The sequence below is a fragment of the Schistocerca americana genome, chromosome 3 (assembly GCF_021461395.2).
Source record: "Schistocerca americana isolate TAMUIC-IGC-003095 chromosome 3, iqSchAmer2.1, whole genome shotgun sequence".
Lineage (NCBI taxonomy): Eukaryota > Metazoa > Arthropoda > Insecta > Orthoptera > Acrididae > Schistocerca > Schistocerca americana.
In genome coordinates, this window is record NC_060121.1 from 449,847,635 (window position 1) to 449,875,156 (window position 27,522).

The 27,522-nt window shown below is 38.4% G+C and overlaps 1 protein-coding gene across 3 annotated transcripts in view; it reads left to right on the forward strand.

The window, feature by feature from the left end:
• The window catches only part of LOC124606904 (protein tumorous imaginal discs, mitochondrial-like), a 134,359-nt gene that overhangs the window by 79,000 nt on the left and 27,837 nt on the right, over nt 1-27,522 (forward strand). For all 3 annotated transcript variants that reach the window (XM_047139007.1, XM_047139005.1, XM_047139006.1), the window contains exons 4-6: nt 6,069-6,237; nt 12,455-12,586; nt 21,257-21,450. In XM_047139007.1, coding sequence (XP_046994963.1) covers nt 6,069-6,237; nt 12,455-12,586; nt 21,257-21,450 — 495 coding nt within the window. The remainder of the gene's footprint in view (nt 1-6,068; nt 6,238-12,454; nt 12,587-21,256; nt 21,451-27,522) is intronic.

The following is a 27,522-nucleotide window of genomic DNA, read 5'->3' on the forward strand; positions in this document are numbered from 1 at the left end:
ATCCGCTGCAGATCTTCCTGTATTTCGCTACAATTTTCTAATGCTGCAACTTCTCTGTATACTACAGCATCATCCGCGAAAAGCCGCATGGAACTTCCGACACTATCTACTAAGTCATTTATATATATTGTGAAAAGCAATGGTCCCATAACACTCCCCTGTGGCACGCCAGAGGTTACTTTAACGTCTGTAGACGTCTCTCCATTGATAACAACATGCTGTGTTCTGTTTGCTAAAAACTCTTCAATCCAGCCACACAGCTGGTCTGATATTCCGTAGGCTCTTACTTTGTTTATCAGGCGACAGTGCGGAACTGTATCGAACGCCTTCCGGAAGTCAAGAAAAATAGCATCTATCTGGGAGCCTGTATCTAATATTTTCTGGGTCTCATGAACAAATAAGGCGAGTTGGGTCTCACACGATCGCTGTTTCCGGAATCCATGTTGATTCCTACATAGTAGATTCTGGGTTTCCAGAAATGACATGATACGCGAGCAAAAAACATGTTCTAAAATTCTACAAGAGATCGACATAAGAGAAATAGGTCTATAGTTTTGCGCATCTGCTCGACGACCCTTCTTGAAGACTGGGACTATCTGTGCTCCTTTCCAATCATTTGGAACCCTCTGTTCCTCTAGAGACTTGCGGTACACGGCTGTTAGAAGGGGGGCAAGTTCTTTCGCGTACTCTGTGTAGAATCGAATTGGTATCCCGTCAGGTCCAGTGGACTTTCCTCTATTGAGTGATTCCAGTTGCTTTTCTATTCCTTGGACACTTATTTCGATGTCAGCCATTTTTTCGTTTGTGCGAGGATTTAGAGAAGAAACTGCAGTGTGGTCTTCCTCTGTGAAACAGCTTTGGAAAAAGGTGTTTAGTATTTCAGCTTTACGCGTGTCATCCTCTGTTTCAATGCCATCATCATCCCGTAGTGTCTGGATATGCTGTTTCGAGCCACTTACTGATTTAACGTAAGACCAGAACTTCCTAGGATTTTCTGTCAAGTCGGTACATAGAATTTTACTTTCGAATTCAATGAACGCTTCACGCATAGCCCTCCTTACGCTAACTTTGACATCGTTTAGCTTCTGTTTGTCTGAGAGGTTTTGGCTGCGTTTAAACTTGGAGTGGAGCTCTCTTTGCTTTCGCAGTAGTTTCCTAACTTTGTTGTTGTACCACGGTGGGTTTTTCCCGTCCCTCACAGTTTTACTCGGCACGTACCTGTCTAAAACGCATTTTACGATTGCCTTGAACTTTTTCCATAAACACTCAACATTGTCAGTGTCGGAACAGAAATTTTCGTTTTGATCTGTTAGGTAGTCTGAAATCTGCCTTCTATTACTCTTGCTAAACAGATAAACCTTCCTCCCTTTTTTTATATTCCTATTAACTTCCATATTCAGGGATGCTGCAACGGCCTTATGATCACTGATTCCCTGTTCTGTACATACAGAGTCGAAAAGTTCGGGTCTGTTTGTTATCAGTAGGTCCAAGATGTTATCTCCACGAGTCGGTTCTCTGTTTAATTGCTCGAGGTAATTTTCGGATAGTGCACTCAGTATAATGTCACTCGATGCTCTGTCCCTACCACCCGTCCTAAACATCTGAGTGTCCCAGTCTATATCTGGTAAATTGAAATCTCCACCTAAGACTATAACATGCTGAGAAAATTTATGTGAAATGTATTCCAAATTTTCACTCAGTTGTTCTGCCACTAATGCTGCTGAGTCGGGAGGTCGGTAAAAGGAGCCAATTATTAACCTAGTTCGGTTGTTTAGTGTAACCTCCACCCATAATAATTCACAGGAACTATCCACTTCTATTTCACTACAGGATAAACTACTACTAACAGCGATGAACACTCCACCTCCGGTTGCATGCAATCTATCCTTTCTAAACACCGTCTGTACCTTTGTAAAAATTTCGGCAGAATTTATCTCTGGCTTAAGCCAGCTTTCTGTACCTATAACGATTTCAGCTTCGGTGCTTTCTATCAGCGCTTGAAGTTCCGGTACTTTACCAACGCAGCTTCGACAGTTGACAATTACAATACCGATTGCTGCTTGGTCCCCACATGTCCTGACTTTGCCCCGCACCCGTTGAGGCTGTTGCCCTTTCTGTACTTGCCCAAGGCCATCTAACCTAAAAAACCGCCCAGCCCACGCCACACAACCCCTGCTACCCGTGTAGCCGCTTGTTGCGTGTAGTGGACTCCTGACCTATCCAGCGGAACCCGAAACCCCACCACCCTATGGCGCAAGTCGAGGAATCTGCAGCCCACACGGTCGCAGAACCGTCTCAGCCTCTGATTCAGACCCTCCACTCGGCTCTGTACCAAAGGTCCGCAGTCAGTCCTGTTGACGATGCTGCAGATGGTGAGCTCTGCTTTCATCCCGCTAGCGAGACTGGCAGTCTTCACCAAATCAGATAGCTGCCGGAAGCCAGAGAGGATTTCCTCCGATCCATAGCGACACACATCATTGGTGCCGACATGAGCGACCACCTGCAGATGGGTGCACCCTGTACCCTTCATGGCATCCGGAAGGACCCTTTCCACATCTGGAATGACTCCCCCCGGTATGCACACGGAGTGCACATTGGTTTTCTTCCCCTCTCTTGCTGCCATTTCCCTAAGGGGCCCCATTACGCGCCTGACGTTGGAGCTCCCAACTACCAGTAAGCCCACCCTCTGCGACTGCCCGGATCTTGCAGACTGAGGGGCAACCTCTGGAACAGGACAAGCAGCCATGTCAGGCCGAAGATCAGTATCAGCCTGAGACAGAGCCTGAAACCGGTTCGTCAGACAAACTGGAGAGGCTTTCCGTTCAGCCCTCCGGAATGTCTTTCGCCCCCTGCCACACCTTGAAACGACCTCCCACTCTACCACAGGTGAGGGATCAGCCTCAATGCGGGCAGTATCCCGGGCAACCACAGTCGTAGTCCGATCAGGGGATGCTTGGGACGAGCTGGCCGTCCCCGACAAACCCCCATCCGGACCCCCACAGTGATGCCCATTGGCAACAGCCTCAAGCTGTGTGACCGAAGCCAACACTGCCTGAAGATGGGAGCGAAGGGATGCCAACTCAGCCTGCATCCGAACACAGCAGTTGCAGTCCCTATCCATGCTAAAAACTGTTTTGCAAAGAACGTCTGAACTAATCTACAGAGAACGCAAACAAATCGACAAAATTTAAACGGTTATTAAAATACAAGATTGCCTAGTAAATGCAGTAATGCTGCTACTTGCGCACTGCTGACACTGCTCGGCGGCGGAAGGAGACTAAGCGAAATTACACTATTCAGGTACTAAAACACGATGCTACACTCTCAAATACTATAATACGCCCGAAATTTATGAATTAAACAATGCAAGTACCAAAAACACGCAAATAAATTAAGAATTAAACTATGTAACAAATGAGTGAGCTAGGAGTATACGACTTGCTGCTCAGCTGCTTATCCAACGGTGCAGTGCGATGTCTCCTTGTGGAGCAGGGACTACCGTATTTACTCGAATCTAAGCCGCACTCGAATCTAAGCCGCACCTGAAAAATGAGACTCGAAATAAAGGGAAAAAAAAACTCCTGAATCTAAGCCGCACCTGAAATTTGAGACTCGAAATTCAAGGGGGGAGAAAAATCTTAGGCCGCACCTCCAAATCGAAACAAAGTTGGTCCATTGTAATATGAGACACAATTTAGGTCGAATGAATGACGATACAGCTACAGTAGTTTGGTTCGAGATGTAAGCTTAGCAGTTAAGCTTTACCAGGTAGCCATAGCTATGCGTCAGGCGCTCCATCCGTATTTATACAGGTACCCTTCCTTTTTCACGTGCTTCGTCTGGTTTGAATCGATTGCTTATTTTGCTTTGATCTGATAAGTGCCGTTTTCTTTGTTATAGGCGTCATGCATTGTTTGTCGCATTCTGATAGTGTGTGTTTACGGCCTGTCGCCGATCGCGGCATGACTCGCTTTTGTGCGTGCTACCGCTGCTTACAATAAGAAGAGAGGAATTGTCTCATTAGCAAAACAATGGCAAGAGAGTGCTATTTGTTGTTACTTACACTGCTGCTTTCTTTGATAATGATCAACAAGAACCAAATAATAGACTGCGTATCATAGAATATGTTCTGAACGAGAGTTAGGCGAAAATTTTTCTCCGTTTGAAAATCTTTGCAGCCGCTTCTTTAATACATTAAATTCTGCACAGAAACTAGTCATCTTAGATTTAAAAATCTAGTCAGTTGCCATGCTTCATTTCTGACTGTATCACTATTAGACATAAGAATAATATGAATATAAACATGACACGATACGTATATTCTTCCGCGTTTGCTGTTGTCTCACCCTAGTTTCGTAGTTTATTAGGCAGACAGGGTTTAAACGAGATAGCTGCAAACACGAAAGAATACATGGCAAAATGTTTATATTCGTATTATTCTTATGGTGAAGAGAATACTGCATGTGATTCACATTTCATCAGGTTCCTATTAGCAACCATCTCTTCTCACAGGTAGGAAAAAATTCAGAACGTAGTGTTGGCCATATTGACAAACATCCCAAACAGTCTTGCCAGTTGGATTTTCGTAGTACATTGAAATTCTGCTACATTCAAAAATGAACAATACGGAATTTGTATTTACTTCGTTGGATAACGTATGAAAATGCAGTGGTCGAAACTCGGGGCGGAGAAAAAAAGCTCGTCTTCCACCTTTTTTTTTTTAAATTTATTTACTGATGCAGAGGTTTTGGTGCCAGTGTTTATCTTTGTGCCTACAAAGCATGCCTGTGTAGCGCTACATATATTTGACGGCAGAAGTTAGTTGTCGCGGCACCTACCAACATTTTTAAGATCTTCCACTTGCTTGACACTCGATTCTAAGCCGCAGGCGGTTTTTTGGATTACAAAAACCGGAAAAAAAGTGCGGCTTAGATTCGAGTAAATACGGTAACCATTTGGTCTCATTTGCTTATGTTTCTGTGTAATATTCTAAGACCTTTTTTTATACAAGCTAGGGATGCATCAGTTCATAAAGAGTAGGTCTTTATTGTTTCCTCAAAGCTGTTTTTTTCCATCAGAAATTCATCCAAGGTTTTCTAATTTTTGCAAAATGTTTGCAGCTTCAGTGTCATCAGTTAGTAAAGTGGTGGCTGGCTGAAGTCAGATGAGTCTGTTTTTTCCATTAGAAATTCATCCAAAGTTTTCTAATTTTTGCAAAATGTTTGCATCTTCAGTGTCATCAGTTAGTAAAGTGGTGGCTGGCTGAAGTCATATGAGTCTACTTTTCAAACTGTTCCTCATGAAAGATGTCTCACACTGTAACCACAGATGGAAACATTGGGAAAGTACATAATGTCATTGCACAATTTGCAATAAAATGTGAATGAAACAACTGAGGCCAAAGGCATGTCAGAAGGAAGTACATGGTAAATCTTATCTGAAAAGTAAAATATCAGAAAATGAATTATTCTGTAATGTTTTGGAGTGATTTAAAGAGAATCAAATCGTTTTCTGTGTAGATTTGTTACAGAGATTGAGACTTGTGTTCAATATTTCACACCAAAACTAAATCAGTGCAGTGTGGAAAGCTGATAGGTCAGTTAATGGTGAACCTAATTTCGTCTGCCAGAAGGGTTTGGTCAGACATTTTGGGATACAAAAATTATTCTTCCTCTTGATTATTTTCAAACGTAAAACTGTAATTTACAAACACTAGGTGAGGTTTTTGGCCCAACAATTGAATAAATATGGGAGAAAAGCTCAAGTTCGCAAAAGAAAGTCTTATAGGTGCAATTCATGTGCCTCAATTGTGTTTTGACTGTGGGAAAGAAATTTTGTAGCGTCTACTCACAGGGAAAGACACTAAGCCGAAAAATAAATTAATCTTTTATGTAAAAATACAGTCTGTAACATCTTGATTGAGACAGTTCACTTCTTTGCCCTTTACCTCTAGATATTTTGGGTCTTGTTGTAGTTTGATAAGTCCTGGTCATAGCATACAGTTAAAGTATTTTTTTAATTTATGCTAATGCCATTTCATATGATTTTGTCTGTATTGTCTGTTCCAGATAACATTGGATCTCACATTTGCACAAGCAGCTCGTGGTGTTAACAAAGAAGTTGTTTTGAACATGGTTGATACATGCCCTAAGTGTCATGGCAGCCGAGCAGAACCTGGAACAAAAGCAGCAAAATGTTCTTACTGTAATGGTACAGGGATGGAAACAATAACAACAGGTATTTCTATAGGAAGTTACATAAGTTATTGGCTCGTATTTGAGAAAGCTGCACAGGGTAGAAATCTATGCCATTAACAGTCTTAATAATGTGCATTCTTTCCTTAGAAATGTATTCAAATGGCAATTGTCATTGCTACAGTGAGTTTTTTGAAAACATATCTTACAAAATTTGTAATATCGCATTGTATGATATTGACAGAAAGTGTGTAAATTATATACAACAGGAGATGTAAGAGACTATGCTCACTGATAGTAAATATTTTTGTAAGAGGTGTAGAGGAGGGTGGGCTATTCTAATATGAAATAATGATGCCTGTGCAGTTGTGTAGTTTAATCAGCTGATGGTGAAGTATCATGGGTAACCTGCATATTGTGAGCACAGAAGAAATGTCGGAAATGAGGTGCAATGCTGCATGAAAGTGGTTCTAGAATTACAAAAACATTAGAGATATACAGTAACAATGTAAGAATGAGTTTGGAACTGAACCACAAACACTTTAAACATTTCCAGTTTTACAGATAAACTTGAGTTTGACAGTCCTGTTTGCAGTGTCCATAAGCAATGATATAAAATGAACATCTCAAGATTACTCTACACTGGGGAGTGAGGATGACTCATATTTATGTGTGAGTACTGGAAGTAGGTTGAAGGAGTGAGGATGAGGAGTTTGGAGGAAAGTTATCTGGTCTGTTATAATCCAATACTTAAGGAATGGTTGTGTAAAAACCAACAAGTAACAAGGCTCAATATGTTTGCATGGATAGGAAACTGAATCTACCATGTGTTTTTGTCTGGTCTTGTCTGTCACTGTGAGGATTAATCAGTTTGTCAACTGTAGCCTGATATACTTAAATATTAAATTTTCTATGTCATTCAAGAGCTGTTTGATAGGAGAGATCTTGCATACAGCTAGATAGTGTTACACTGCACAACCATCCAGATACGTGGGTGGTACTCTTCGTGGATGATGTATGTATGTGAAATGGGCAAAGAGATAACACTTAGTGCAAACAATCGTAACAAAATTGTTGTTAAAAACTACATGTTTCTGTCAGTATTTTCTAGGTAAGAACTGTGCATCCACAGTTGGATAAGTAATACCAGTTTACAAGTAATTAGTCACAACAGTACTTGATTTGTGATGGTATGCACCAGTACACCGCACCAGTACCTCTGAGGAAAAAGATCAGAACTACAGATTTTGAGATGTGGCATGAGAGAACTTTTGCTGCTTTTGTAGCAGTATAAAACAAATGTTGTGGTCACACAAATGCTCAGAAAAGTGTTAATGTTTAAAGAAGTTTAAATTGAAAAAAATCCTGGAAGGTCACAGTACTGGACTTCTTCTTTTTACAAATCAAGCATCGAATCACAACCACAATTCTGATCAAGGTAAAGAACAGCAACCAAAGGCAGAGAGTAACATATATATCAAAGCAAAGAGATGATTAGCCACAACACCGTTATTAAATACATTTAATGTATTTGCAATTGCAAATGTGGACAACCATCAGCTGTAGAATGGAATGATGACGATGAAAATTTGTGCTGGACAGGACCTCGAAACTGGATTTCCCGCTTATCGCAAGCGGTTGCCTTATCATTTGGCTGTTTGTGCAAGACTCACAGCCAGACCGAGACTTCCATATGTTGTCAACCATGTGTCTACACCTTTACTGGAATTTACATAATGGATGTATATGTGCCGGTTGTAGACACATGGTTGACAGCATATGGGAGTTTGGGTCTGGCCGTGAGACTTACACGGGTAGCCAAGTAGTAAAATGTTGCTTGCGATAAGCAGGAAATCTGGGTTCGAGTACCAGTCTGGCACAAATTTTCATTGTTGTCATTCCATTATACAGCTGATGGTTGTCCATACTCGCAGTAGGGAAGACATTAAATGTATTTCATAACGGCTGTAGTCGCCACAGTGCCTATTTGTTTTAACATGTGTGCATGTCCAGAGGAACTTTGCATCATAATTCAGAATAAAAGGCACTGCAATACCACAATAATTAAATTTTTCATACGTCAAAACAAATTAATGCCACTTTTATTGCACCAGACACATTGTGTTCATAGTTCCTCTTAACTGAAAATGTTTAGATGCTGGTGGCCCTTCCACATCCACATCTACATCTATGTGATTGCTCTGCTATTCACAGTAAATTGCCTGGCAGAGGGTTCAGTTAACCACTTTCAAGCTTTCTGTCTACCATTCCACTCTCAAACTGCACGCGGGAAAAACGAGCACTTAAATTTTTCTGTGCGAGCCCTGATTTCACTTATTTTGTCATGATGATCATTTCTCCCTATGTAGATGGGTGCCAACAGAATGTTTTCTCAATCAGAGGAGAAAACTGGTGATTGAAATTTCATGAGAAGATCCCATCACAACAAAAAAGCCTTTGTTTTAATGATTGCCACTCCAGTTCACGTATCATGTCTGTGGCACTATCTCCCCTACTTCGCGATAATACAAAATGAGCTGCCCTTCTTTGTACTTTTCCGATGTCATCCATCAGTCCCATCTGATGCGGATCCCACACCGCACAGCAATATTCCAGAATAGGGTGGACAAGCGTGGTGTAAGCAGTCTCTTTAGTAGACCTGTTGCACCTTCTAAGTGTTCTGCCAGTGGATCACAGTCTTTGATTGGCTGTACCCACAACATTATGTGATCATTCCAATTTAGGGAATTTGTAATTGTAATCCCTAAGTATTTAGTTGAATTTACAGCCTTGAGGTTTGTGTGACTTATTGCATAATCGAAATTTAGCGGATTTCGTTTAGTACTCATGTGAGTAACTTCACACTTTTCTTTATTCAGGGTCAATTGCCACTTTCCTCATCATACAGTTATCTTATCTAAATCATTTTGTAATTCGTTTTGCTCATCTGATGACTTTAGAAGATGGTAAATGACAGCATCATCTGCAAACAATCTAAGACAGCTACTCAAATTGTCTCCTATGTCGTTAATATAGATCAGGAACAATAGAGAGCCTATAACACTTCCTTGGGGAACACCGGATATTACTTCTGTTTTACTCGATGACTTTCCATCTATTACTATGAACGTTGACCTTTCTGACAGGAAATCACAAATCCAGTCGCACAACTGAGGCAATATTCCATAAGCATGCAGTTTGGTTAGAAGATGCTTGTGAGGAACAGTGTCAAAAGCCTTCTGGAAATCTAAAAATATGGAATCCATTTGACATCCCCTGTCAGTAACACTCATTACTTCATGAGTATAAAGAGCTGGTTGTGTTTCGCAAGAACGATATTTTCTGAATCCGTGCTGACTGTGTGTCAATAAATCGTTTTCTTCGAGGTACTTCATAATGATCGAATACAGTATATGTTCCAAAACCCTACTACTAAACGACGTGAGTGATATGGGCCTGTAACTCAACGGATAACTCCTACTTTCCTTTTTAGGTATTGGTGTGACTTGGGCAATTTTCCAGTCTTTAGGTATGGATCTTTCTGTGAGTGAGTGGTTGTATATAATTGCTAAATATGGAGCTATTGTATCAGCATACGCTGAGAGGAACCTGACTGGTATACATTCTGGTGCAGAAGCCTTGCTTTTATTAAGTGATTTAAGCTGCTTTGCGACACCAAGGATATCTATTTCTATGTTTCTCATCTTGGCAGTTGTTCTTGATTGGAATTCAGGAACACTTACTTCTTCTTTGGTGAAGGAGTTTCGGAAAATAGTGTTTAATAACTCTGCTTTAGTGGCACTGTCACCAGTGATTTCACTGTTGTCATTATGCTGTGAAGGTATTGATTGCGTTTTGCCACTGGTGTGCTTTATGTATGACCAGAATCTCTTTGAGTTTTCTGCCAGATTTCAAGACAGAATTTTGTTGTGGAAATTATTAAAAGCATCTTGCATTGAAGTCCGTGCTATATTTCGAACTTCTGTAAAACTTTGCCAGTGTTAGAGATTTTGCGTTCTTTTAAATTTGGCATGCTCTCTCTCTCTTTTTTTTTGCAACAGCAATCTGACCTGTTTTATGTACCATGGGGGATCAGTACCGTCACTTATTAATTTATGTGGACTATATCTCTCAATTGCTTTTGTTACTATCTCTTTGAAATCATTCCACATCTTTTCTAGGCTTACATAATCAGATCGGAAGGAGTGCAGACTGTGTCTTAAAAAGGCATTAATAGCATTTTTATCAACTTTTTTAAGTAGTATACTTTTTGTTTCTTTTTGATGGTTGTAGGAGTTTCGGTATTCAGCCTAGCAGCTACTGCCTTGTGTTTGCTAATCCCTGTATTTGTCACGATACTCACTATTTGCCCAGGATTATTTGTTGCTAAGAGGTCAAGTATGCTTTCACAACCATTTATGCTTTGAGTGGGCTCATGAACTAATTGTTTAAAATAATTTTCTGAGAAAGCATTCAGTACAATTTCGGATGACATTTTATGCCTGCTTTAAAGGTATAACTTTTCCAGCATATCGAGGGTAGATTAAAGTCACCACCGACTATAATTGTATGAGTGGGGTACCTATTTGTAATGATACTCAAGTTTTCTGAGTGAGGTATCTGTTTGAAATGAGACTCAAGTTTTCTTTGAACTGTTCAGCAACTTTATCTTCTGAGTAGGGGCTCAGTAAAACAACCCAATTAATAGTTTAGTCAGACTGTCAAGTATAACCTCTGCCCATACTGTTTTGCAGGAACTATCTACTTCAATTTCACTATAAGGCAAACTCCTTCGGACAGCAATAAATACTCCACCACCAATTGTATTTAATCTATCCTTTCTGAACACTATTAGATCCTTGGAAAAAATTTCTGCTGAACTTATTTCCAGCTTTAGCCAGCTCTCTGTACCTACAACTATTTGAGCATCAGTGCTGTCTATTAGGGCTTGGAGCTCTGGTTCTTTCTCAACACAGCTACGACAAATTACAACTACAATACCGATCGTTTCTACGACTAACTTGCTGTGTTTTACCTGCCCTCTCTGTGGTTCTCTGAGGCCCTCTAACCTAAAAAAAATTGACAGTTGCCAAACAGTGGCAAGAGAGTAGTAACTACATTTTGTTTTGTTCTGAAGACATTGTCTATTCAAGATTTGCACATTTTTTGGATCCTACCTCCTGTGTATGATCACAGTTTTCCATTTAACATTATATTAACAATTAAAAAGTGTAAATTTTACAGCTCTCACAGCTTATTTAAACTAATTTCATAATGACAAGATACAGTAAGCGATTTATGAAGGTGAAGGTGTACAGGTTGTTTATTGCCAGACTATTCTAGAAAATGGAATGGAAGAAGAGATTAATAATTCTACAAAGTAACCTTGAACTTGGATGTAGTAACACTGTCAATATTTTTGGACATTTACTGCTCTAATGGACCTCAACAGTTTGGATATATTTAAGTATTACTTTTCTGAAAATTACAAATTTTATTTTGGATGAAAACTGTGACTTATAAATCCAAATAAGATGTACAGAAGACTGTTGTGTTTGTTTCATTGAAGAAAGTTAGTGTGGACAATCCAAATTATCTGTTAGTGTATTAAAGTACAGAAAAGAATATGTGCAGGACTTTTGACTTTTTGAGTGAATTAAATTAAACAGTTGGTGATGCAATTTATAATTGCAGATGTGCATATACAAAACTAATTTGTCTTTCTTCTCTGCAATCTCAATATTTTCTTCACACTGTGTATGCCATTACCAACATTTGAAATGGAGTGAGGTCATCTCTGTAAAATACACTTATCAGTAACCACTCTTGAATTTCTTATAGAACCGTATAATCACTATAGTTGATGGGTTATTTCATGATGCATCATAATTTGTTAAGACATTTTAGACTTTCTTTTTTTTAGGGGCCAGATTTAGGTCTGTTACTCATTTCAGTAAGAAAATTCTCCTAAAAAAACGTAACATTAGAAGTAGACTAAATTTTTTGACAGTATTTGTCTTCGGGAGGTAAGATTCCAGTACAGTAAATAGACAAACACATGAGGTATAAAAATTATAGTAACCTTCATAACTGTTGTTCCCTTTCTCGGGGTTGAAAGAGGGGTAGGTTGGTGAACACTAGAACAGAAGGTTAGGTCAGTCAAACCCTTTTTATTTAGCAGCATATATGTTTTTTTTTTCTCCCAAGGTAAGATCTGCCATGAACAGTTGGGCTTGTTTAATTTGATTGTGTTACTGCAGGACCATTTGTGATGCGATCAACTTGTCGGTACTGTCATGGTACGAGAATGCATATCAAATTTCCTTGCACAGAGTGTGAAGGGAAGGGAAGTACTGTGCAGAGGAAGAGGATAACAGTTCCTGTGCCTGCAGGTGAGCTTTAGCCATTAAATATCAGTATTATTGTGCATTTAATTTTACCTCACAGTCCTTATGCAGTCTTATTAATATTATTCTTCTCTGTAATAAAATGTAACTGATAGTTCTCTTTCATGGGAGGAAGTTTTGTAGCTCTTCATTCCTTTGTGAATGATTTTATCATTTCTGTGTCCTCTCAATTATCAGTTTTTCTGTTTATTGGCATTTTATCATGTCTGAATCTTAGCAGTTACTGTTTTGCAGCATGGATCACAGAAATGACTAGGTAACATGAGAGAGTTTAAGCACCATGATTAGATTAGATTTACTTTCATTCCAATTGGTCCGTTGTGAGGAGATCCTCCAGGATGTAGAACATGAAATATTCATATTATTGTTCCTGTTATCACTAATGAAAAATTACTGGCTTGCTTTCCCTTCAGTGCATGAGGAAATATCCTGGCTCCTGATAGTCATAAATATTTGTAGCTTTTTTTCAGCTCTCAATTTCTTTTTATATAATACTAACTGAGTAACCAGTATTGCCGAAGTATGTATTTATTACAATCTTTTGTTGGTTCATGTTCTCCTCCCTCCTTTGTCCATCTGTTCCTCCTCCCACTCTGTCCATCTCCTCCTGCCTTTCTCCCTGTCCATCTGCTTCTCTCCCCTCTCTCTGTCCACCACCGCCTCCCCCCCCCCCTTCCCCCCCCCCACCAAGTACCCATCTTCTCCTTGCCCCCACCCCCGATCTATCTCCTCCTCCCCATCTGCTCCCATCTTCACCAAGTTAAGATCCCTACTCCAATCGCAGGCTTGTGGTTCTTACTGCCACAGTATTTCTTTTCAGGTAGTAAGTAATATGTGTATCATGTTTGGCTGAAATCGATCCTCCGAGGGTTAGGAGGAGCTTTTTACCCCTGGATTTGACAGATTACGCAGATGTCACATATGTTTAACATATTTCACACATGTGCGTACACACATTTCATCTGTATCTGTAGCAGTTTCATTTTCATATATCTCAGTCTTTATGACTTTGCGTTTCCTCAGCAATGTGTCTTACACTTACATAATCAGTGTATAGTTGGATACTGTCTGTGAAATGTGTTGGGAATAGTATTAATAGTAAATAAGTTAAAAAATTAAAATGTAATGCATGATACAGCAGTTTTTCATGCATCTCAGTGTTGATGACCTCATATTTCGTGAACTATTTGTCATACAGTGCCATAATTTTGCAAGTAAATTCTGTGCTATTTGCAAAATGTATCATGGATACAGTTAGTAGTAAAGAAGTATCAAATTAAAACATTGTGCCTAATGTGTCAGTTTTACTGCGTGAACAGTGAAAATGTATTAAACAATAAACTTTTTTCCTTTCATCATTTTATGGGCATTGTTCAGCAAGGAAGAGTCTCATAAAGGTTTGAAATAATGTGTAAATTGTTGCAACTCACTAAGTGTTCTCATTCTGAAATACTGGATGAAACTGGATATTCACATGTCATGAGTTATCTTTTTCACACCCACACCTTTGATGGGTACGTGGTTTATACCTCCACAGCGATTCTTTCTGGACAATAAGTGGTATGTGTAGTAAGTTTGGTTGAAATCACTCTAGTGATTTAGCAGATGTGGAACATACAAATGTAAATACATTTTTATAATATATATAAACAAAAATTGTTTACGCAAAATGTGCTGTTGTGTTTTCATCCTCACAAACAGTTTTCATAGAAAACAGAAAACTTGAATTTATGGCTTATCAGCTTGTGATTAGAACACTAATGTGGAATCTGAATTTGCAATAACAGTAAACAAGGCTCAAGATCAGAGAGGGGGGAGGAGTAGATGGACAGAGAGAGGAAGGGAGGAAATGGACACAGAGAGGGGGAAGGAGGAGATGGACAGAGAGAGGGGGGGGGGGGGGGAAGGAGATTATGACAAATATCCAATTCCCATACATATTTAGCAATTGCGAAGTGTTGCTAGGGTTGCTAGTTACTAATAGATAATGAAAAAAATCTGTGAGGTATTAGGTTCTCAGAGGGATTATTTCCATGTGTGTAAACCCCACCAAGCCATTTGTGAGAGCACTGCCTCACTTATTTTTGTCACTTTTAAAAACAGTACTTTGAAACAGTTTAGCTATTGTAAAATATTTTATTTATATTCTTTGTCAAAACATATTATTGCCAAAAACTATTATTGGTTTATTGTAACAAAATCATGCTACAAGATTCAAATAAACCTTAAAGTTTTGTGAATGCTTCAATCTTAGACAACATTCCCTACTTGGGAATTACTGTTGGGTATTCTCATTGCCCTTCTTAGAAGGGCAGCCATAAAATTCAGTACATTACATGGCTACCATTCGAATGTTTTGTGTTATCAACCACATCCGTAGACTTGACTGTAAAGACTATGTGCTGGTGTGCACACAAAAACGGGGAACTGTTAAACCTCATTGTTGAGCCCAGAGATGCTTAACCATGCTCCGTAAAATCTTTCAGAGTTTGTGCTTGTTCTCTTATTGAAAGAGATGCAGCAATGGTGACCTCATATTGCCACTTTGATGTGGGTGACACCACCTTGAAGATCGATATACAGACATCTGTGATGTGACTGTAGTGAAGTTTATTATGGTTTTGTTCATGGGTGGTTGTCAAAGACAGAGCATTACTTGTAGCAGCACACTTCTGACCATGTAATTCCTATTTAGGTACACTCTGTATATCAGTATTATTTCTCTCTACCAATGTGATAGTCACCACTATAAATTTTGCTTTTTTTCTCATTGTTTTGTGCATTGGTATATGACTACGTACAGCACATGTTTTAGTGTGTGTGTGTGTGTGTGTGTGTGTGTGTGTGTTTGGGGAAAGGGGGGGGGGATGAGGTCTTCTTGGAGCGCTTACCATTGATTTTAGTCAAATTTGACACACTTCTGTCAGTTGATATTAATGTGTTCATCATTGTGACAGTATACAGGTTGTTCTAGTAGAAATGTACTATTTTCTGGGATATGATAATACTGGTCATAATGTAAGACAGATTGATATCAATCTATTCATGAAAGTTGATATGCTATTGCGTACAAATTTCTGTTTATTCCCCACTTGCTTCCAACTAACAGATATTATGGCACATGCTTAACAATAGCAGCCTTTGTTTTGCTATAGGCGATTTCATTATCATGCAGCTGGTGGAAGTATGTTTTGTAGTAGAAATATGATAAATTATTTTGGATTGTAATAGGAGGGAACTTGTGGGCTACTGGACTAATTACACTTAATGACGCTGTGGCACAGATCGTACTCAGTTTTGCAAAGTTGATGCTGTAAATGTGCTAGTTGTTTGCGGCTTCTGGTAATGCACTCAAATTTCGTCATAACCCTACTGTCAGCACTTGATGAATTATTATGCTTTCTATATTGTATGGATAAGTTCAGGTGAACACTGCATGTGAAGAAGGGCAGTATCATTTCATTGTCAGTATGTGCAATATCTGCATACAAAGCACTAAGCACAAATTTTGCCATTGGGTACAAACTGGTTATTTGATTCCAGTGACACATTTTGGGACTGAAACTATTAAGAAAACTGTAATTGTCATTTCTGGTTTTCCAGAAAATAATTTTGTAGATACACATTTTAATTTGTCTTTTTCCATCAATGTGTAAAAGGACTTAAGATATTAAAAGCTGCTGGTCTCATTATTTTGTATGAATGAGTATAAGTGTAATACTTGTTTGCTTTATAAAAAAACCTTTGTTCCTCAAGGGAATGTTACAGTGATCTTTGACAGTCAACGTGTTGCTTTCTGAAAGTTAAAAATATGTTTTAAGAAACTGGTGAACTTTTCTCAAGAAATTTGACATTTGATAATATCCATTTTACCAAAGAAATGTGCGAGTATTGCTCACTTGAGTTCAGACAAATAAGTAGCGTTGTATATTTTTTATATTCCAGCAGATAAATTTCAAGCAGTGCCAGTCAGTTTTTAATATGCTACTTGTCACACTTCTGGCACTCTCATAATACTGTGTTAATGCCTTAGCCTAGTCCTAGAGTTCTCAGCCTCAGTTGCAACTATTTGTTTAGTAACTTCAATTCTACATCAGGGAAGTTTGATATTCTGACATTTATTAGATCTACTTAGTTGTTTGTAGGATTTTTGTTTATTACTACAACAGTATGCTTAATGAGTACATAGTTTGCAAATTAAAAACTGATGTATTAAAATGATAGAGCGAAGCAAAAGTACCCAATCTGTGAACTAAATAATGCGTTTGTGAAGAACTAACAAACCCATTTGATGTTATTTTAGTACTTATATAAGGCCAAAGGCAATGTTGGAGGAACAAAATATTTTTGATGTTGACAGCCAGTTCTAAGAGTTGATGTATTTGACTAGTCAACATAAATTAATTTTCAGTCTACATAAAGGATTGAGGAATATCGTTTATAGAAATTAAGTGAAAATAAAAGTTGAAATGTGATGATTTATACCTTTGTTTCACTGTCATCAGTTAATACAATTGTATTTGGGAAGTATGGAATGTGAAACCTCACCTTCTAATGTTTTTGGACGACAAGAGAGAGTGTGGTATTGGGTTGCAAGGCACACACGTCTCTCAATTCAGTTGTTGTGTGTAGCCGATCCTCTTCTCTGGGTAGTCATCTACGACGATCTCTCACAAGCTTCTTCTTCGAAGACTATAGTGGGTTAACGGAATTTATTAAAATACTTCTCTATCCTTGAAATAACTTCGGTACTCGTATAATACTTTTCAGTTCCATCACTTTATATTTTCATCTTTCACAGATAATAACTTCTGCAAGCTATTTTATTCCTTACACCTTAGACTTGTTTACACATATTCATACATCTGTCTTGTTTCCTTCATAGCCAATACATAAAATAATTTAAAAGTCTCTAGTCTCAAGCAAGTCCAATACATGAATGTGCATAGCAGTTCAATAGCAGTTCAATAGTCTTTTTTACAATCACCACAGACACTAACACATCAAAGAATACGACAAAATTATTCTTTGAGTTCTCCTCACGTCTTCTGTGGCGCTGGAGGCAAACACTTGTCGTTGTCAGTGACTCACCCCTTTTACAGTCTTGTAATAACAAACTTCCGACCTGCACGTAGAAACAGGTGGATCGGTAGAAATGTTCTCACTCTCCTGCACTCATACTCTTAAGGGGTGTTTGAGACGGTTGAAGGCCGGGTGTTTCTATAATTTACACCGAAATTCTTGAGGCACTACAACATCTCCATTTAGATTGAGGCTTTCTGTGATTTCCCAAAGTGGTTGGAATGGTATCTTTGATCTGGTTAAGCCAATACCGTTCCCATCTTTGTCCTCCGTGCACATGCTCTGTCTCTAATGACTGCACATTTGATGAGACATTAAACTCTAATCCTCCCATTCATTATCAGTAGCTCGTAAATGTCACCAATTCTTGTCTAACATTGTTAGTGGTGACAAAAATAAGATGCTTTTGGCAACATGAAGAAGGGAGTGGAAGTTGGGGTGTGAAGTGTGTTTAAATGGCTGATGATAAAACATTGCCTATAGTATCAATATTTGACTGTGAATCTAGGTCTGACACAATTTTAACCTGGCAGTAAGTTTCATAGCAGTTAACACTGGATTGCAGATTGTGCTTCAGCTTTTTTTGATTGCCATCTACATCTACATCTACATGATTACTCTGCAATTCACATTTAAGTGCTTGGCAGAGGGTTAATCGAACCACAAACATACTATCTGTCTACTATTCCACTCCTGAACAGCGCGCGGGAAAAACGAATACCTAAACCTTTCTGTTCGAGCTCTGATTTCTCTTATTTTATTGTGATGATCATTCCTACCTATGTAGGTTGGGCTCAACAAAATATTTTCGCATTCGGAAGAGAAAGTTGGTGACTGAAATTTTGTAAATAGATCTCGCCATGACGAAAAACGTCTTTGATTTAATGACTTCCATCCCAACTCGCGTATCATATCTGCCACACTCTCTCCCCTATTACTTGATAATACAAAATGAGCTGCCCTTTTTTGCACCCTTTCGATGTCCTCCGTCAATCCCACCTAGTAAGGATCCCACACCGCGCAGCAATATTCTAACAGAGGACGAACAAGTGTAGTGTAAGCTGTCTCTTTAGTGGACTTGTTGCATCTTCTAAGTCTCCTGCCAATGAAACGCAACCTTTGGCTTGCCTTCCCCACAATATTATCTATGTGGTCTTTCCAACTGAAGTTGTTCATAATTTTAACACCCAGGTACTTAGCTGAATTGACAGCCTTGAGAATTGTACTAGTAATCGAATTCCAACGGATTTCTTTTGGAACTCATGTGGATCACCTCACACTTTTCGTTATTTAGCGTCAACTGCCACCTGCCACACCATACAGTAATCTTTTCTAAATCGCTTTGGAACTGATACTGGTCTTCGGACGACCTTACTAGACAGTAAATTACAGCATCATCTGCGAACAACCTAAGGAACTGCTCAGATTGTCACCCAGGTCATTTATATAGATCAGGAACAGCAGAGGTCCCAGGACGCTTCCCTGGGGAACACCTGACATCACTTCAGTTTTACTCGATGATTTGCCGTCTGTTACTACGAACTGCGACCTTCCTGACAGGAAATCATGAATCCAGTGGCACAACTGAGACGATGCCCCATAGACCCGCAGCTTGATTAGAAGTCGCTTGTGAGGAACGGTGTCAAAAGCTTTCCGGAAATCTAGAAATACGGAATCAACTTGAGATCCCCTGTCGATAGCGGACATTACTTCGTCAGTGTTTAATAGTAACTATTTAGCAGCATGGCATCAGTTGCCACTTCCCATTCAGCGGACATAATCAAACGCTTAAAAAAAGAAAGGAATTGCAGCATCAGTGTTCCATTAAACTTATTTATGTACCTACTGTATATCTAAATAATTTTATTGCTGATTTAATACAAGTGTACACTGCCACATCAATATTGTTTCAGATTATTAATTTAGACAAACAAAAAGCTCAAGATTTTCACCAGTTTCTTGTGAAATCTGTATATTATTATTTATTGCTACATTCCCTTACGATTTTGCGGTCTTGAAGCTTTTCAGTTAGACTGTCAGGTCTAATTGTCCATCATCATTTTAATTATCATATTACTGTTGATATTAAATTCTTCAGCTAATTGTGTACTGTTTCATTCACATAGTTTTTACTGTGCAGTTATTAGTATTCAGTATTTGATTTAATTTAGTAGTATGACTCATTGCATGGTGCAAGCTCTTCTTGTTGAAGCAGATAAAGCTCACCACTCTTATTTCCTTAAGTTCAACAGGATTTCATGCACACTTCTGTATACAACAGGTTTTCTTGTCCCATAATAATAAATCTAACAAAATCAGTGACATTGATATACAGCCTTACAGTTAAAGATGTGCAACAGAACTCTACTGTACTTCACAATGAATATCAATCTTATACAATGTTATGAAGAAAAGGTCATCTTTCACAGTTTATTCCAAGTGTGTTCTTCAGAGTCCCTCATTAAGATGTCTGGTAATGACTGGCAGTCACAAATTGGTACATGCTGGGAGAAATTTTAAGGCTCCCTCTTTTAACTCTATTCAGGCACGTTATACTGTGTAAGTAACCACATGTTGAAAAAATCAGTTTCAAGAAATATTGTCTAAGTTGGCAAATATGAGGACACTTTGATAATCCTTTTAATTTATGTTACACAAATTTGACTTAGCCTTTATCATTTAGGTCTTATGTCCCCTCAGATTAGGTTTGTATTATGTAGTATAGGCTAATGCGGTGATGTAATGTTGGGTGACACCTAGTGTCCGCGTATAGCCAACTCCTCTCAGATAGACCAGGGAGACTTTTAAGCTTAACATTCCATTTTGGACAGACCATTATCAACTGTATGACATGCTTCATCCTATGGAATACTACGGAGCTGATTGGAATTTAACACACAGTGGCTCAGAGTATGGTGGTCTGAATTCTTATGTCGCCATAATTCCCTTCCTTGCTGTTTAGATTCTGGTTGCTATGGATTTGAGAGAAATATTTAACAGTTTTTCACTGTAAATGTTAGTGTTTAACATATTTATTTTCAGGTAATATATATTGCTTTGTGTTTTTGCGGTACATATGTTTCTTGAAGGTTAAGAATAATGTCAGTGCTGTTTGCTAACTTTTTTTTTAAAAAAAACACTCTGCTAGAGGTGTAACAGGAGTGAAAGAACAGCTGTTTCTAAGTAACCAATGATTTTCAGACAGATGACAAATTTTGTAGCACTGAATTTATTATAATGTCTCATGTCCCAAAATAACAACCACCTCAGACTGTCTTGTACATTCAAGATTTAAAAGTTTTTGATTTCACCCCTTAACACATGTTATTTCTTTTATCACCTTCTATTGATTACCTCAGACTATCCTCATATTGCCATGGGTAGCAGTAAACTTGCATTGGTCTTATTTTTAATTTTAGAGTGTGATTTGTGCCTGCCTCTTGTTCCACGATTTTATATATAAGATTTTATACACACCAATTTTTGTTGCTTGATTCATGCTCATGTTGCTTTTCAGTGTATAAGAATTGTGACTAAACCACATGTCATTATGGGATGTGTCTTATGTTTTAGGTGTTGAACATGGACAAACAGTACGAATGAATGTAGGTAACAAGGAATTATTTATAACATTTAGGGTAGAAAAATCTGATTATTTTCGAAGAGATGGTGCTGATGTCCATACAGATGCTACTATTTCCTTGGCACAAGCTGTACTTGGTGGTACTGTGCGTGTACAGGGTGTGTATGAAGATCACACTATTCAGGTGAGCTAATTTAATTTTAAAGTTTTGAACAACTTTGTCATCTATGGTGGTGGTGGTGGTTATACACTGAGGTGACAAACATCATGGGAGAGCATTATGCACATATACAGATGGTGGTAGTCTCACATACATAAGGTATAAAAGGGCAGTGTATTTGTGTTTACTCAGGTGATTCATTTGAAAATGTTTCTGAGTTGATTACAGCCGTGTAGTGGGAATTGATGGACTTTTAATGTGGAATGGTAGTTGGAGCTAGACACATGGTACAGTTCATTTCAGAAACCATTATGGAATCCAATATTCTGCAATCCACAGTGTCAGGAGTGAGCCAAGAATTCCAAATTTCAGTCATTACCTGTCACGACAGACAACACAGTGGCTGACGGGCCTCACTTAACATCTGAGAGCTGCGATGTTTGCTTAGTGTTGTCACTGCTAATAGACAAGCAACACTGCATAAAATAACCCAAGAAATCAATGTGGAATATACAGTGAACACATCTGTTACGACAGTGTAACAAAATTTGTGTTAATGGGCTATGGGAGCAGACAATCCATGTGAGTGCATTTGCTAATAGCAAATCACCTGCAGTGTATCTCCTGGGCATGTGACCATATCATTTGGCAGCAGATCACTGAAAAACCATGGTCTGGTCAGACGAATCCCAGTTTCAGTTGGTGGAGCTGACGGTAGGGTTAGAGTGTGGTGCAGATCTCATAAAGCCATGGACCCAAGTTGTAAACAAGGCTCTGTGCCAACTGGTGGTGGCTCCGTAATGGTGTGAGTCTTGTTTACATTGAATGAACTGGGTCTTCTGGTCCAACTGAACCTATCATTGACTGGAAATGGTTATGTCTGGCTAGTTGGAGACTGTTTGAAGCTATTCATGGACTTCATTATTATGGCTGACAGTGCCCCATGTCACTGGGCCACAGTTGTTCACGATTGCTTTGAAGAAGATTGTGCATAATTCAGGTGAATGATTTGGCAATGCAGATCACTGGACATGAATCCCATTGAACATTTATGGAGCATAATCGAGAGGTCAGTTTGTGCACAAAATCTTGCACCGGCCGTAGTTTCACATTTATGGATGGTTGTAGAGGCAGCGTGGCTCAATATTTCTGTGAGGTATTTCCAAAGACTTGTTGATTCCGTGCCACGTCAAGTTGCTGCACTACGCCAGGCTAAAGGAGGTCTGACATGATAATAGAAGGTGTCCTGTGATGTTTGTCACCTCACTATATACCTCCCATTTGCCTCTCTACGTGCTTCCTCTTGCCCTTTCCACCCCTTCTTTCTTTTTAATTTCATTACAGTCACAACCATGTCTTCTGCTGAAGTCTTTTCCTTGTCCGTTTATTTGTATTACTGTACTATCTCCACTAGCAATCCTGTCGTGTTTCTCCATTGTTCACTAAGCAATCATCAGTTTTTGAACAGTTTTAACATTCAAAGTCAGTGTCTCATTACCATTAGTTATAGCTGGTGACACTCATTGATTGTAATTTTGCCTTTCCAGAGAATTTGGCAGGTTGGCTCAGAAAAGCATATATTAGAAGCACTCCAAGCCACTTTTACTGTTCTGTAACTTTTTCTCCCTATACACGTGGCCATCCTCACCTATCCTAAGTATGTTTCATTTTTTAGGTGCTGATGCTCTAATTTAAACTTCAATTGATTTTAAGGCTTGCTTTCAAATTTACTTTATTTTCTTCTCCTATTCATTGTTTATCATAACTAGAGGCAAAGTGTACGATCTCATCAGCAAAACAAGTCAGAAAAAAATGTTAATAAATACTCAAGATGCAAAAGGGATGTTCACCTATGTGGCCTAAGCTGAAATAAGTGACACAAGGTCGACAGTCATAAGTGAAAAACATTGGTTCTCTAAACGTCAGAGCTGTTTAAAATGAATTCATTCTGTGAAGGGGAAATTTAGAAAATAAGAAAAAATGATAACATGTACCTGACATACAGGAAGCAAGTTCCACAGAAGATTTTGGGATCAAGATACAGATCACACAGGACAGATGGAGAAGTAATTATATTTGCTTCTGTAGAAGCAACTAGAAAGTAAGTCACTCCTGCTCAGTAAAAATGTTATTTATTTTCTCACACAGTCGCAATTATCTTTCGAGATTATCGGTTTCGACCATCTCAAATGGCCATCTTCAGATCTAAAAATTAAAATTAAATTCTCTATGTAGTTTCACATGTTACATGTAAAATACGAGGTGTTCAAAAAGTCTCTCCACAGTGCCATATGATTGTTCACCTGCCTGGGTTACTTCCCTTCAAGTGGACTCTCCCAACATTCCACTGTTTCATTTATCTCAGCCAGCATCAGTAGTATCATTGGTGTGTGTTGTTACGCATTGATGTGAATGTTTAAGTTTAGTTCCTATGTTTGTTTGTTCTGTTTTTGTCACTGTTAAAAAGCTAGCCATTGAAGAACATGTTTTTAGTCAAAACTTCATCCAACAAAATGGAAGGGATATTCTTAATGAAACGTTTTTCACTGATGAGGCATGGTTTCATTTATCCAGGTACGTGAACTCACAAAATTCTTGTATGTGGAGTACTGCAAATCCATTGTGTATTCATGAGGAACCACTTCATTCTATGAAAATAGGAGTTTGGATTGCAATTTCTAGACATCCGATTGTGGGTCCCATATTTTTCAATGAAACAATAAACGCACAACGATACTGCAGTGGTATTCTGTATCCATTCATCGGAGAACTTGTGTTAAGTGAAATACTGAACCATTATTTTTTGGTGATCACGTAATTTCACAGGGACTTTGGCCTCCACGATCGCCTGACCTAACACCACCTGACTTTTTCTTATGTGGTGCAGCGAAAGCAGCTGTCTGCAAAAACCGTCCAGAATCCATCGATGAATTGAAAACTGTAATATCCACTTTCACTGCTTCTGTTACAGAAGAAATGTTACAGCTTGTGTTTGGAAAGATGATTAGACGAATTGAATTGTGTATTCAACAACAGGGGAGACACTTTCAACTTTTAATGTGAAAATTTGTAAGTAAAAATGAATATTCAATAAATTAATAACTTGTATTTCACTGAGTTTCATTTCGGCATATTCACTGCGGCATACGGCACGCGCGGCTAACAATCGTACGGCACTGCGGAGAGACTTTTGGAACACCCCGTACAATTAGTACTATAAATAATAAAAACAATGAAATAATAAAATTCTCATATCCGGTAACTGCACAGGAAGGTCATGCATTTTCATTAACATGAAAGTATTCTGCAATATTTCCTATAGTAAAATTCAGAAATTAAAACCAAAATATCACTTTTGTAACCACCACCAGATATTAATAGTGGATGGATTTTTATTTTTCGATTCTACTATATAAAATGAAATCCTACCTGACTCTGTTTCAGTTTCCACTTTAAAACTGAATTACTCGCAAACTAGCACACACACACATACCATCGTGCCAAAAGTCTTGCACATGACTGACATGAATTTCAACTTAATAATGCCAACGTAACGCTTGCGCGATCACAGTGTGCTTGACTTTTGAAATGACCCTCGTAGTTGACACTGCAGAAATTAAAAAAAAACTGTCAATATACATTACTGTAATCACATGCTTGAGATGGTGAACTTGCAGTTTCAAATTGCTCAGCATTTATAAAAATTGTAGAAGGCAGATGATCTTGAATCAGCACAAAAAATGAACTCTGAAATCTTGTGTTGTAGAATTGTTAATTTCAGATTACTTGACTGTGAACTAGGATCAGCTTATGTTAATAAAATTTTGCATGTCACGTAAAGTTCATTTGCAGAAGTCAGTCCACAACCAAATGACACTACAAAGAATAGATTTCATTTTGTACAAATACAAATTGAGAAGAAGTAAATAATGAAGAAATTGTTGGTAAAACTCTCTCATTGCTGAAGTTTTAAATATTTTTTTCAGTCTGTAATGTTAGGTTAACAAGAATATCGATGTTATAAGCAATGAGTGCAGTTAATAATTGCTTAAAAAAATCAAATAATAAATATGAAAATGTTTAAAACCATTTTGTAGATGGTTAGCTGTAGAGTAAAGTAGGGAGATTCCAACACAATAAATGAAAAGCACCAGTTTGCTTTTGTTCTACAATATTACTTTTATTGTTAACTGGTTTTGGGCTTACAAGGCCATCTTCAGACATTTACCAAGAACCAACAGAAGATTCTGTTAACATAAATTCCAACATGTATCAAAATTTCTATCATAATGTCATGTACATTAGTGAAAAAACCAGTAAGCATATGAGAATCAATTAGCAAAGTGATAACTAAATCTAGTGTGACTCTGTGTATTCATAGTTCAGAAATTCAATCCCAGGTAAGCCCTAAGACTTCTACCCGCTGCCTTGGGCAACGTTTGTTAATGTGCTAAATGCTGAATTGCATTGTGGTTTGGAATCCACATTACAAGGTAGGTGCTCTGTGTATCTGGATGGGTAAGTACGTTCAAAGGTCTGAATAAGGCAAGGGTATGCCACATCCAAAAGGATCATGCTGATCAAATCACTGTTGTGGTCAAATCAATCTTTAGGTTGAAGAGAGCTCTACCTAAGCAAATGATAGAAATCTATACCACTGCCACTCTCAGCATTGATACTTTCTTTAGTGTTGCATAATAATGACTTTAAAAGCTGTGAACTGTTGAAAATTTTGTCCACACAGAAAGCTACCTAAATCCATGGCCAATGATGTGTGTATGTATGTTTCGTCATATTCAACAAGCTTCTGAAAGGTGGACGCTATATCATGGTTGTCTACAGTTTGTGTTCACAGTCAAATTGTCTGTGGCACTTAACAGCTGTCTCCAGATGGCTAGGATTATCATCTTACAAACAGTTCATTCTCTCGTCTAGAAGATTTTGATTATTTAGAAACCACATTGCTTGAATACACAATTCATGTTTTCGTAACATTCTAAGTAACTGTGGTGGAGAGCGTGCTGTGGTCAAGAGTCTTTAAGTGTTGAGAATCATATTGTTTCTTTTCATTTACTTTACAGATATCTGTTTTGATGTTGTTTGACTGTGGAGAAGTTTCTTGAAGTTAGAGAAGTTTTTTCTGCTTATTTTCCTTCTCCTCCACAGCAAAAAACTTCCAGTAAAAAATACAGTGTGTCTGTTATGGTGTACAATGGATATCTGCAGTTGAAACATGATAATTGTGTGTGTTTTGTGGCTGAGATTTGATTGAATGCTGCCAATGGCTCAAAAGAAATGCAACAATGCTGGACCACCAGTCAGGATCTGTCAACAGTGGATTGCTGAGTGCAAACACAAAATACAAACAACGAGGAAATTTACAAGTTTGGGTAGCAAATTCCAATGAGTAATCTGACGAAAGAAAACCTGAGACATCGTGAAAGCAGAGACCAAGAATGCATGGCACACTATGGCAAAGAGACTGTAGTGAAGCAAATACATCACTGAGTTTTATGTTACTGCGCAACATAACTTATAGGGTGACCACAAGCTGTAATTGGCTGGCAGAATGGTGTGTGGCTCTGTGGTGGGTGATACTAGTGTTAGAGGTTTAAGTGCTCTGTCCAGATAGAGTTGATGCTCTCTGGTCGGCTTCTAAAGCCGCTGGGCTGGGGTACCACAGAATTGATAGCTAATGTAATGCTGTTGTAGGCATGTCTCATGCTAATTTAGATCAACACTGAATCTTGTTGAGCTAAAAAGAGTTCAGTGTAATAAAAGATAGTGAATTTGTGAATTGGGTCAGCAATGTTTATTCAGTTGGCCATTGAGATTCACAGTGAATGTAACATAGTTCTAAGAGTGTCAGTGTTAACACAGGTTTTTCACATTTATATTGCTGGACCAAGAATGAATTCCACTGCCTATGAACAATAGTTATTATGTCTTAGTGGTGACTAACGTTGACTGTCTGTAATGTTGCCTACCGTGCCAGCTCACAGACGTAGGTAGGATATTGTATATGTATTATTAACAAAAAAATAAAATACAGCTCAGTTACATTTCAAATAGCAGTACTGAAAACAGGAATATTTA